The sequence below is a fragment of the Castanea sativa genome, chromosome 7, assembly GCF_040712315.1.
Source record: "Castanea sativa cultivar Marrone di Chiusa Pesio chromosome 7, ASM4071231v1".
Taxonomy (NCBI): Eukaryota; Viridiplantae; Streptophyta; class Magnoliopsida; order Fagales; family Fagaceae; genus Castanea; species Castanea sativa.
The window spans coordinates 25,827,648-25,841,658 of record NC_134019.1 but is presented as its reverse complement, the minus strand read 5'-3'; the positions used below and the strand labels follow the sequence as shown (position 1 = coordinate 25,841,658).

At 38.7% G+C, this 14,011-nt stretch overlaps 1 protein-coding gene across 1 annotated transcript; it reads right to left on the bottom strand.

Annotated features, from left to right (window-relative positions):
• Positions 1 to 6,021: 6,021 nt before the first annotated feature.
• LOC142644224 (uncharacterized) lies at positions 6,022 to 7,092 on the bottom strand. The gene is made up of 2 exons (XM_075818881.1): positions 6,828 to 7,092; positions 6,022 to 6,590 (listed from the first exon to the last, which is right to left on the bottom strand). Exons 1-2 carry the CDS (start codon positions 7,090 to 7,092, stop codon positions 6,022 to 6,024), a joined length of 834 nt encoding a protein of 277 aa, XP_075674996.1.
• Between the last annotated feature and the right edge of the window lie 6,919 nt (positions 7,093 to 14,011).

Here is a 14,011-nt window from a genome sequence, read left to right as displayed (position 1 = left end):
GTGGTTCCTGCTCGTAGAGCTTATGAATGAACAAGTCAGAATTGACCCTATTGTGGAAAGCGGCCAGTAATAACTTGTCATCCATCTCATCCACCGTCAAGGCCTCCCTATTAAACCGGGTGATAAAGGATCGCAAACTCTCATTTTCCCCTTGCTCTATGGTTAGTAGACTAGAGGAGGAACGCTTGTGACGCTGTCCTCCAATGAAATTGTTGACAAACAACTTACTCAACTCTTCAAATGATCCCACCGAGTTTGGGGTATCTTACCAAACCACACTCGCGCTGGTCCCTTAAGCGTGGTGGGAAAAGCTCTGCATATAATCTCGTCCGGGACTCCTTGCAGGTGCATGGTCATCTTGAAAGTTGCAATATGATCGCAAGGGTCGCGATTTCCATCATACGAGTCCAGAGAAGGCATTTTGAATTTTGGAGGTAAGGGGTGACTGCTGATGGAAGTCGTGAAAGGGGATTCTGTTCGGTGAACCATGTCATCCACTGGGTTTGCTCGCCTCATGTTTTCCCTCATTTCATCCATGGCTTTTCTCATCTGGTCCATCTCTTTTTCCAAGTGTGGCACCCTCCTTGAAGTGGTACCCCTTGTTTGATCTTCGGACTCGACGTTTTCTCCTCCACCTTCTTGACTCGGTGCCCGTCTATCCGCGTGCCCATCTTGGCGCTGCCTCCTGAGGTTGATCTCCCTATTCAACTCCTGGTTTTGACATGTCAGTTCTGCCATAGCGGCGGCCATGGATTGTATATGTTGAATGGAAGGTGGTTGCATGACAGGCGCTGACCTGCGATCGCGAAGGGGGTTGCTAGAAGCATCCCTACTCTCCTGGTGGCCTGGCGCTGGTAGCCCTTGATCTTGTTCGAACCATTCAGCCTTTTATCTGGGAAAGACTAATCCTTGACAACAAAAACACAGTCGAATGAAAAGAACAGTGAATAGTGCTCGTTTGTTTTTCTTTTTTTCCCACAGACGACGCCAACTGATGATGCAAAGAAAATCAGTAGATTGGATGCTTTAGACTTGAAAGGACCACTTGCTCTCTCAATGGCCTGAAAAAAGAAAGAAAAGCGATCAAAAGTGACCGGGGCTGCCGGCCAAGAACCCTCCGATGGCAAAGTTAGTTTTCTCTCTATATTTTTGGAGTTCCAACTTTTTGGGAGTAATCACATACCTTTGCTTTGTCTGAATAAGCCTTTATATAGTGTTCTAATAGACGGTTACCGCAATTATAACCTCCCCTGGATTCAAGTAGGCGTAAGTATTTAAAAATAACTTCCATAACCGTTTAGGAGTTATGTACTACAACGGATACCTGGAAGTTACACGTAAAATAAGGAATTGTCACATTATACTCGGAGATTTTCCTAAGTATGATACCCTCGTCCTAGTATCCCCTTGTCAAGTGTGCTTAGCTCATGAATAGGGGTCGTTCCGTCTACGGACGAATTTATTAAGGATGAAATCACCGACATCCTGGACGAGCGTCTCATTCCTTGGTCACGACGACCTCGTCCTAGTCTCTTCTTCTCCGGACGAGATGATTATAGGTAAGGTTTTCTGGGGTGCTTGCAATACTGTTGGGTCACGGACGACCTCTATGGACGACTTCAAGGTGAAAATCAGTACCCATCAATATACATACACACACACACACACACACACACACACACACACACACACACACACACATATATATAAAAATAGTAAAGGGATTCATACTTTGATCTCAATCAATTATTATTTAATACTGCATCAATTCAAGGGGATCCTAAAGTAGGAAGCAATTTGACACCCATTGATTTTAAAACTCCAAAAGCTGTTTAGGTAGATTCCCCAGTGAATTAGGCTGCAATGAACTGCACAAACTGGCCTTGATACCAATTGTGCTTTCAGTGTTAGATGCTCATGTCTTTCGGAGAAATTATACTGGCTCTTTTAGGTTTTTAACTTTGATGTAAATATTTTTCTTTAGAAATAATTAAGAAAGGATTTTTTTTATTTATTTAAAATTATGACATTAGTTTCATTATTATAACCCTTATCATCAGGCCAAGATATGAATTAATTTTTTGTGTAGGTGGGATTTGAATTCAAGTTCCTTGTCTAAGGACTAAAAAATTATGAGTTGAATTAATGGGAGCCCACAACTTTGATCTAAAAGTTATTTCAGAACAACAGAAACTAAAAGACAGAAGAAAAACAGAACCTTTCTTCTCCATTTTCTGACTGAATTAGCCCATGTAAAGGTTCCTTTGCCTTCTTCAGCTTGGAACAGTTTGGTAATCTACCATTAAAGCCAGAGAGCTTACAATTTAGAGACATCCTAACCAAAACTCACCTATGTATCTTCACAAAGAGGCTTGAAAGCTTGAGAAAAACTCCAGCTCCAGTAGCCTCAACACCTAAATTTTCTCCCTCCATCCCTCTTCACCAGCAAAAGATAAACATAATAAAAAATTTCTGTTTTCAATTGAGTCTTTCTGGGCCCCATACCAGCTCCCACCAAAATTTTCAAATTCACAAATAATAATAAAAATTTTCAACCAAATTCAAAATTATAAATCTACTAGGCATTCAATAATCAAATAGAAAATAACAAACTAAATCTGAGTTTCCAGCCAGTTATACAACTTCTTAATTGGATGCTTACATAATAATTCAACCAAAATACTTTGTATTTCAAACAATTGGATGATTTCTCATGTAGTTTAGAAGATGGTTTTAGTCTTCAACGATTGGGTGCATAATTACTTATAAAGAGAAATAGAAAAGAGAAATAAACTTGACTTTAAAAGTCTTGACAGTCAAACATGTAGCTATTATGATAAAAGGGTCTGGATTTTCAGTAAAGCTCTCCTCAACTTGATTTGCAACTGATCCCCAAAGTGTAAGCTTTATTTCATTTCCTCTGTTCAAATTTTCCAAGTGTAAGTTCATATAATATAAGTGCATGTATTGGCTTATAAATAAAAAATAAAAAGTTCATGTATTGAAAAAAAAAAATTTTAAAAGACATACTCTATAGTCATGACATTTATGTTTCTCATCGAGACATTTGATCCTTTGATCATTTTGATTGGGTTGACACTTTACTCCCTCTCTCATTTCTGCAAGACAAAATTGACATAATCTAATTGCTCTGGATAGGTTTACAGAAAAAAAAAGTTAATATCACATTTGCCATCAATGATCTTCATATTAGGTGCAGAATTAGAACATGTCATAATCCCCAGTATTGTTAATCAATTTAACCTGGAATAAATAAGAAGATTTGAGAACCAAGGTTCTTAATGCTCAAATTTTAAATATTGCCAAGCATATATGTTTGTTGTTTCAGGGCTTTCCCTATCTTTTTTTTTTTTTTTTTTTTTTGATAGGTCAGAAAGCTTTTATATATGATAGAAAAAAAGACATACAAGAAGTTCATGATGATGAACAACAAGAAAAAAGCTAATAGGAAACTAAGCTAAGGGAGGACAAAAACTCAGAGAGAGAAGAACAATTAGTAAAGCCCCAACAACGAGACCATTCTAAAAGACTACGTTGGCATAAAAGTTTTAACTCAACCAAAGTCTTCTCTTTGTCCTCAAAGGATCGACGATTTCATTCCAACCACACAATCCACATTAAGCACCCTGGAACCAAGTTCCATATGTCCGAATTATGCTTCCCATGCCATTGATGCCAGCAAGATATCAAACCTGCCACCGATCCTGGCATAACCCAAAGAATCCCAAAGGCCTGAAGTAAACAAGTCCATAGGGAATGGGTAACAGGACAATGAAGAAGAAGGTGGTTAACCGACTCCCCATCCTTGCAACACATACAACACCTATTAACCAAAGGGCGACCCTTAAGCATAAGGTTAGCCAAGGTGAGGATCCAACCATGAGCAGCAAACCACAGAAAGAACGCCACGCGCTTAGGGATCTTTGGTTTCCAAACCCCCTTCCAAGGAAGCTAAGAATTCAAAGCACCCCGGATCGCGAGGTAGTAAGACCAAGTGTCAAACTTACCATCCCCTTTAAGCCGCCAGTAAAGGGTATCTCTCCTACTACCCTGTGGAATACGAGTTTGGATAAGCCGAAGAAGAGAATACGAAGCAGCCAACTCCCAATCTTCAAAAGCTCTATAAAACGTTAAATTCCACACTCTAACAATACCCCCTTCTGGAATCCACAAAACCTCAGAGATACAAGCATCCTTGACTACTGAACACACATAGAGCTCAGGATAGAGAACTTTTAGAGTAGCGTCACCAATCCACCTGTCATGCCAAAAGCAGATACGAGTGCCTTCCCCCACTACAAAAGACAGATGCTTAGAAAAGCTCTCCCAACCTTCGTTAATGCTTCTCCAAAGGCCGCACCCATGGGACCTCCTGCAAACAATAGTCCTCCACCCCCCTTGACCCTCGCCATATTTTGAGGAGATAACACGACACCATAGGTGGGTATCTTCATGGCCATATCTCCAGAGCCACGTCCCTAGTAAAGCCTGATTAAACGGCACCACCTTTCTTATCCCCAATCCACCCATCTCAACGGGTAAACACACCTTATCCCATGCCACCAAAGGATATTTGAAACCCCCCTTAGAAGACCCCCAAAGGAAATTCCTCTGAATACTTTCCAATCTAGTCGCCACTGCTTTAGGAATAGTAAAGAGAGATAGAAAATATGTCGGGAGACTTGAGAGAGTACTCTTTAGTAACATGAGTCTACCACCCTTAGATAAATAGAGACGCTTCCACCCAGAGAGCCTCTTCTCCATCTTCTCCAAAATAGGATTCCAGATCGAGGGAGACTTAAAAGAAGAACCCAACGACATCCCCAAATATTTCATAGGCAAACTGCCTACTTTACAATGAAGCACATTAGCCAAAGCATCTAGATTATTCACCTCCCCAACGGGGACAATCTCGCTTTTCCCAACATTGACCTTCAAACCCGTAAACACCTGAAAACAAGACAACACCAACCTTATTGACAGCAGCTGCTCCCTAGAGGCCTCACAAAATAAGATGGTGTCATCCGCAAATAACAGATGGGAAATACTCACCCCAGCAGAGTTCACATCTCCCACCTGAAATCCCCTAATAAGATTATACTCCTCTGTCTTCTTCAAGAGTCTACTTAAAACCTCCATTATCAAAAGAAACAACAACAGGGATAGAGGATCCCCTTGTCTCAACCCATGAGAGCTTCCAAAAAAACCTTCAAGGGAACCATTTACTAGGACTAAGAAACGGACAGACGAAACGCAAGCCTTAATCCACCCCCTCCATTTCACCCCAAAACCCATCCGGCCCAACAGATAAAACAGGGCCTCCCAATTCACATGGTCATAAGCTTTTTCAATATCTAGCTTGCAAACCACACCCGGAATTCTACTCTTCAACCTACTATCCAAGCATTTATTTGCAATAAGCACTGAATTTTGAGTCTCAGAAATGAGATTATCCAAAACCATCCTCATCCTATTAGCCAACACCTTGGACAGCAGCTTATAAACACTACCCACCAAACTGATGGGGCGAAAGTCTTTAATGTTAACGGCACTACACTTCTTAGGAATTAAAGTGAGGAACGAAGCATTCAAAGACCGTTCAAACGTAGAGTGGCAATGGAAATATACAAAAAAATCCATTACATCCCTTTCCACGACACTCCAACATTTCTGAAAAAAAGGCCATGGTGAAGCCGTCAGGACCAGGGGCTTTATCCCCCTCCATCTCCCTTAGTACCTGGAAGACTTCCTCCTTCGTGAACTCCTTCTCTAAGGACACCCGGTCATCCTCTTCAATACAAGCAAAATCTAACCCATCCATAGAAGGACGCCCCACCTCAGTTTCCTTATACAACTCTTGATAAAAGAGGACTATCTGAGAGCGCACATCAAGCTAATCCTCATAAAGAATACCATCCACCTCAATCCTTTTAATTTGATTAGCATTTCTATGGGAGTTTGCTAATCTATGAAAAAACCGAGTATTATTATCTCCCTCTTTCACAAATAAGGCCGAGCCTTTTGCCTCCAGGAAGTCTCCTCAAGAGAAGCCAATTGTTCTATATCTCCTTTGAGTTGAAGGCGCCGAATCTGATCCTCATTTGAAAGACCCACTAGCTCCTCTCTCACATCTAACCCCATCAGCTCAGTCAGCTTGTTCTTCTTTCTAAAAGCCAAATCACCATACTCCTCCCTGTTCCAATTTTTTAAGTCTGCTTTCAGAGCCTTCAATTTTTGAGCCAAGATGAAACTTGGAGAGCCCTCAAAACTGTAACCATCCCACCATTGCTTAACTCTATCAACAAATCCTTCATCCTTTAACCACATGTTCTCAAATTTAAAGGCACTTCGACCAGGCCGAACAACACCAACTTCCAACAGAAGAGGGCAGTGGTCTGAAACAACACGAGGAAGCACCTGTTGGGATACATTCTCAAAGTGCTCCTCCCAATCAAGAGAAACCAAGGCCCTGTCAATTCTTGACATAGAGGGAAAACTAGAATCTCTAAACCAAGTGAAAGAAGCCCCCTCTAAAGGTAAATCAACTAAAGAATTATTCTCTATAAAATCTAAGAATGCGAACATAGCAGGGCTAAAAGTCTCACAACCAAGTCTCTCACTTGGGTATCTGATAATATTAAAATCACCTACTAGACACCATGCCATGGGCCACCTGGCGCGCACCTAAGACAACTCCCCCCACAAATTAGACCACTGTCCATTGTTATTAGGGCCATACACACCTGTACAAGCCCAAACAAAATCATCCACCACTCCTCTCAATAATACACTGACAGAAAACTAACCAACAATAACATCCAACTTCTCAAAAACCCTCTTATCCCAAATCAGCAAGACCCCACCTGAAGACTGCACAGTATCCAAAACAAACCAATCAGTGAATGGACTACCCCATAAACTCTGAACAAACACCCCTTCAATAGACGAAACTTTCGTTTCTTGAAGACAAACAAAATCGCACTTCCACTCTTTTAGAAGGTTCTTACACACCTCTCTCTTCCGGGGATTATTAAGCCCCCTTACATTCCAAGAAAGTAGTCGTAGTGTCATTTAAAACTACTAGCAACCCCCAAGTCAGTCAAAGAAGCTCTGCTCTTACTCCTAGCAGAGGCAGCATCATAATTAACAAAAGAAATCAACCCCTTAAGCTCCCTAAGGCCTCGTGTCCCTGAATTAGCAGGTCTTTTAGACACCTCTTCATCATTCACCTTGAGACACTTCTGTTCCAAGATAAGAAAAAGGGCCAAACATTGAGCTTCATGTTTCACAATAGGGAAACCCACCATTTTACTGAATTTTTTCATCAACTTGGAAACCCAATCCGAGGGTGGACCAGACTCAGTCATCTGTGCTCCTTCTACAGAACCCTGAGCCAGCAAACCCACGTTGAGATCATTAGGAACCCATTGAGACAGAGGTTCACATTCCAACACACAATTATCTTTCTCTCCACTGCCACAACCACTGTCCACCACCCCACTGGACTCCCAAGGAAGAATAAGGAGCCCAGATTCTGACTGAAGAGCCCCAACTGAATCCACATGTTCTACATGTGTTTCCCCTTCCCCAAACTCAACCTCCAACACATTACCCAAGTCTAAAAGAGGAAAAAATCCATTTCTCATCACCAGCCCACTCCCTACCTAATTCGAGCCAACCATCAAGTCCCCGGTGACACCCAAATCCCAAATCCCAAGCCCATGAGGCACCTCAGTACAGGGGCTCGAGAACCCAGACAAATCCTTGCCGGTGTCGATAATAGCTTTATCGGTGCTGCAAGAAGCCTCTAAAGCTTTTCCGGTCACTGGGTCATCACTGCAGGCAGTCACCGACCTCGACTCTTCACCCCTTAAGCTCAAGCCCTCTTGTCCCACTCTCGGAAGCTGGACCTCCATCGGCTTCTGAAGCCTAGACCCCAGAGCGTGGGCTACGAGATCAGGATTAGAGCTCTGGCAGTGGGCTGGGTTTAGCATTATAGGGGTTTGGCGTGGCCTCCACACTCTTTTGGGCTTGGCTGGAACGATAGGACTGGAGGGAATAGGATTATGTATAATGGGCTTTGGTGGATTTAAAGAGTTTGGGCCCACTTCATTTACCTCAGACCACACAATAGCCCAATTCCCATCTAGCCCACGTTCCAAGTGCATAAATAGGTCCAAGGCTAGTTCTGATTTCATCCCATCACTTTCAATTACCTTTAACGTTGACAAAACCTTCACCCCGAGAAGCTCCCTCTGACCGAGAGTACTTGTCTTACAGGAATCACGGTAAGCACAGCTGGGATCTGACACAAGCTTCGCTCCAACCTGCTCCCTCTGTCCTAGGATACCTTTCTTACAGGTATGGTGGCAGAGATCTGACAAAATCTTCACCCCATCCAATGCAGATTTCTTCTTTCCTTCAACCCCTCCGCTACTGGTATTTTTCCGATTCCCCACCACCACCGACGCATAGGAAGATGAGACATCTCTATTGGGAATACCTGTGTTTGGTTTCCCTTTATTTTTTGCACCGCCTTGGATATGAGGGCTGTTACCCACCACCGCCGCATCCACCTCTGGAGCACCCTAAGTTCTCTGAGAAGATCCCTGACTGAACAGAGAGGCTGGTTTCATTATTTTCCTCAGGTTTATGCCAAAATAGTGCCAGCCACATCCCAACCTTCCCTCAAGTATCACGATAGTACCCTTCTGTTGACCATGAAGAAGTTCAGATACCATTAAAAACTTGCCATGTGCGTTTGACCCCAGTTGAAGGATGAACACCATGTTACCTTCTCTAAACGTTCTTGCATATTGACCAGGTGATTTCTTAGAATTTAAATCCTCCAAGTGGAGCAAGAATCGGTTTGCACTCTCCTTCCCCAGAAAGACAGAGCGCATTGAACAATGTCCTCTCTCAAAGATCCGTAAAGAGAAAAAAGAACCCCCCTCCACAACGGAAAACTCAAAAGTTTTGGATTCAATAAAGAAAAATGTGGAACCACCCATGATTTCTAATGAGAGAATGATTTCAGAAAAACACACAAGAAACCACCCATGAATTTTCAAACATCAGAAATATAGTTCAGGCAACATCAAAATGATTTCCCTATCTTCTTGGTCACTTACTTAAGATTTCATAGTAAAAAGACTTAGAACTTGGAGATTCAGCTATTATGAAATCTTAAGAACTTGGTTAATGTGCTCATGCGAGTTCTAGCTTTAAAACATTCAAGTTAAGTTTGTAAAAATCAAACTCCAGAAGATACAACAATGCAATTGTTTATAGGTAAAGCACACATATAATCAACATGATCATTAAAACAGAGTAAAATTCAAACAACCTTCATGTCTCTTACAATTTTATTTGGATTGTGTGTCTCAACAGCATACCAATGCAATTATTAATTACTTAAAATTCAAAAAAAAAATTATCTATACATGATAAGTTACAATTCAAATTGAGTTTCATGAGTTCTTTGAATGTAAACAGGACACTACAATATTTAGAAACTAGATGTACATAGACAAATAGTTAACCCTATACTAAAAAAAATTTAGAAATTTAGTACAGAGGCAAACGAATACCATACCTTTAACCTTGATTCGAATGGAGGAAAAGACTGAAGAGAGGCAATAAAAAAGCAGAAATTAATCAGGAATATTAAATCTGAATAAAAGTAAATGGAAGAACAAAAATTAAGAATGAAACCCTTTAAAACAGCAAACGAATGTACAAAGAATTAAATCTGTTGCTGTTTGGTATTCATTGAAATCTGCTATTTTTACATCTATTGCAGAGAAGGAACAACACAAATGTGCAAAGAATTATAAATTGAACAGCCGTGAATTGGTTTGGTGCACAGAAAATATATATATTAAAAAAAAAAGAATAAACATTATTGCAAAAACTATTTATAAGATAATGGTTATAGAGTCCTAATTAAATTTATATATAGTTACAGATTTCTAAACAAATTTGATTACCAAAACATTGATTTCTAATCAAAACATTAACATTCAAACTCTCTCATGTTCCTTCAATCAAACAGTAAAAAACAGAATATTGATTTAAAACAGCAACCATATATTTGTTGTAACTATTAAACATACACGGAAAAAATATATATGTACATATTATTAGATGGATAAATATTTATAATCCAATATGACGTGTTCTCTGTAACTTGAGTCTACTGCCTACAAAGTAAAGCGTAGAGACTGGACTAAAAGAGTTGAAAGGGATTGAAACGAAAAAATTAACTACGCTAAAATTCAAAAACAAAATTATTTATACATGATAAGTACAATTCAAATTGAGTTTCATGAGTTCTTTAAATGTAAAGAGAACACTAAAATATTTACAAATTAGATGTACATAAAAAAGAAGAAGAAACATATCATCATGATGCTATTCGACACTATGTCGAACAGTAAATCTGCACAAAACAATCACAGTATGAATCAATCATTAATGGCCATATGTCTCCAATTTGTGTCACCAAAAATAGAGCAGAAAAATATACAGATCAACAAATCTAATGTTGACAAATAAGTTGTGCTGATTTGTTCCCTTAGCAATCACTTATCACATATCTCTTTAATTAAGGTTTTTATGTGTTTCGTCTGCTAGAATAGCTTAAAAAGAATAATTGCTGGAGTTTCACTACAATTCTACTATAAAACAAAACAACTACAACCCAACTGAGTGAAGGAAAAATTCTGGTTTTGCATCTCATGCAAAACACACAGCGGAAGCGACGAACAAGGATCTATTTCATTCATGATTGATAACGTGCACAATGTAAATTTCAGAATTTAAGAACAAGATAGCGTACCTTGGTGTGGAGAAATTCAAAACAAAGATTAGAAGCACTTGGGAACACTTTTAATCTTCACTCCAATTCCACTTTACGCCCAAGATGTGTGGTCTCTCAATCAGTTTTTCAAAGGGAGAATGAAAGTGTGTCTCACAATCTCTCACACACCGTTTCTTTTTCTTTTCTAAACTCCTCTAATAAAAATTCTGTATGTTTCTCCCTTTATAACTAACTGATTATCTAATTGGGTTGGCCTATTGGGCCTTTCCAATTGGGCTTTAGTGTGTGGCTTGGAGTGGGACCAAAAGGGACCAATAAGACACTAGCTCCAATGGGCCTTGGGCTTTTCCGTCAACTCTTGACAAGTCCAAAGTTACCATTAATTATATTTAATACCACTATATAAATATAATTGCACTCTAGGCCTTATTAATAAATTATATCCCAAAACTTTATTATACACGTAACCCCTTCATAAAATATTCGTAGTAACACAAAGTCATAAATGTAGACTGCCACTTTGTAAATTACTACATCTTATCCTTGAGTACCCGGTTTAATTCTTTAAAGTTATTCATTATATATTTATGAAATCCAATTTCATAAATATATACTTTAGTAATTTCTTACTAAAGTGGTTAGGCCTAACTCTCTGAATAACAGAAACCATTAAACTTATCTCAAGGGAATATTTTATATCTCCATCAAGATATTATGAATTCCATCTTGAGAATATATGTTCCATCAACACTAAATGTGGCTGCCCAACATACCGAGGTTTTGACCGTTATTTCGCATCTCACTCCCGATATATCAAAGCAACCTACACTTCATGATCGTGTCCATTATTCTCTCAAGATTAAGAGTTCATGCAAATAGAAGTCGTGAGATTTATTATTCATTTGACGGTCGTTAGAAGAATAATAAATCTCACAATGTCCCGTTCAATATGTTTTAACTCTTAAAACATATCAACATATCAACTAGAAGCTTCCACTTCCATGATCAAGACAAATCATCTTAGTTGACACGTTATAGTCTTCGCAGATGAAATGCCCAATTTCATCACCGACTACGAACTATTAATTCTGAGTTTACAAAGAACTTGTGATTTACATCTTCTGTGACTTTTCACATAAATCACATACAATGCATCTCATGGACTATATGATAATGTCTCATATTCACGTAACCACTATTTTAGATAATAATAAAATAACTTTATCAAATACAATATTAAGTCATACATCATGTCATACATAATATCATACATAGCATCATAAAATAGGATTTAAGGGCACTAATCCTAACACTGAGAACATACAATTTCTTCCTAAATTTTAAAATCAGAGACAAACCAAAACAAAAAAGACATGAACTTGTACAGAAGAGGTAGAAGGTTTTTTTTTTTTTTTTTTAAACATGGGACTGAGTGGGGACAAAGAAGGATGACGTTTTAGGTGCCCAAATAATTATTCAATCAAACAAATGATTAAGCTAAAGCTAAATCAGATGTGCTAAAAAACCTAGATAGAAAAGTAAAGCAAAACTTGTAGGATTGTTGTCAGATTTTGACTATCTCCACTTTCTAACAAAACCTGTAGAATTTGATTTTTTATGAGTGTTTCCCTGACTTCAACAAAAAATAATAGAGAGAAAAAGGGGTTAGGAATGAAATCCCTAAATTGACAAAAAAAAAAAAAAAAAAACCCCTAATTAAAGACGAAATCCTTAAATTGACAGAAAAACCTAATTAAAGACAATAGGAAAAGAGATTATTCATAGATTAGTTGAGGGATACCGAAAGAGAATGCTCTGATATGGAGGCTAGGTCGGAGATTGAAAACGTTGGCTCCCATGGTCATGCCCTTGCAAGCTTTCTGTGAAATAGCTTGGATCTGCGTTTCAGAGAGTGTAAAGGTTCTGCATTTGGTGAGCTACGTTTGGTGAGTAATGTCGAAAGGAGAGGTGCTGGGTTTGGTTTTGTCGAAAGGAGAGGTTCTGCCGTTCTGCCCTTGCACTATTGCTTTAGTGTTTTGGTTTCAGAATTATACGGGGAAGAGTATTTGGTTTGAGAAAGGAGAGTGTATATATTTAATAAAAAGAAATAAATTAGATTTAAAAATTAAAAAAAAAATTGTTGACGTGGAAAATTATGGAGAGGTCAAAGCTTCGGTTTTATATATATATATATATATATATATATATATATATATATATATATATATATATATATATATTGATAAGGCCTAGAGTGTAATTATATTTATATAGTGGTATTAAATATAATTAATGGTAACTTTGGACTTGTCAAGGGTTGACAGAAAAGCCCAAGACCCATTGGAGCTAGAGTCTTATTTGTTCCCTTTCGTCTCATCTCAAGCCACAAACTAAAGCCCAATTGGGTAGGCCTAAAAGGCTAACCCGATTAGATAATCAGTTTCATTTAATAAGATTTATTAAATAAAGTAACTACCAAGGTAGTTAGGATATACGTATGATGAAAAGAAAGAAACAGTTTTTCTCTACAAGGAGAAGAAAAAGGATTTTTCTTTTGAGAATCAACATACATAAAGACTGATTGAGAGACCACACTTCTTGGGCATCATGTGGAATTAAGATGAAGATTAGAGGTATTCTCAAGTCTTGGTTTTGAATTTCACTGCATCAAGGTACGCTTTCAATTCTTTGTTCTAAAATTCAAGGTTACATGTTATCTCTCATGAATGAAGTAGATCCGTGTTTGTTGCTTCTGCTGTGTGTTTTGTATGAGATAAAAAACCAGATTTTTCAACACAAGGCACATTAGATTTGAAGATAGTCTATTAGGAACCATCCAAACCAGTCTTAGCAGTGGACCAGTCCATTTCAATTGCTTTCCCAACTTCACAGTTTCCTTTTACGACCCACATATCTAGAAAACCCTTACCTTAAATATCAAGACCTCAAGAACTCTTATGGTACCAGGAACCAAACAGTTAGCCTTGATATTCAAAGTCTACTACAAGTGTATCAAGACAAACCTAAATGTCTATGCCCTTAACAAGAAACCAAAAGGAGAGACCATTCTTATCCAGGCCACAGCACCTGGATCTCAGATTCAAGTACCCAGGACCCTTAAGTGGACAGAAGTCTCATTCCCACAAGATTGGACACTACAAAATGAGA

What these genes read in the sequence shown, in the direction of transcription:
- LOC142644224 (XM_075818881.1), bottom strand. Translation starts at nt 7,092, where the DNA reads ATGACACTACGACTACTTTCTTGGAATGTAAGGGGGCTTAATAATCCC. An exon ending in GAAGTTGGATGTTATTGTTG is followed by an intron (nt 6,591 to 6,827) that starts GTTAGTTTTCTG and finishes TCGCATTCTTAG; the next exon opens with ATTTTATAGAGAATAATTCT.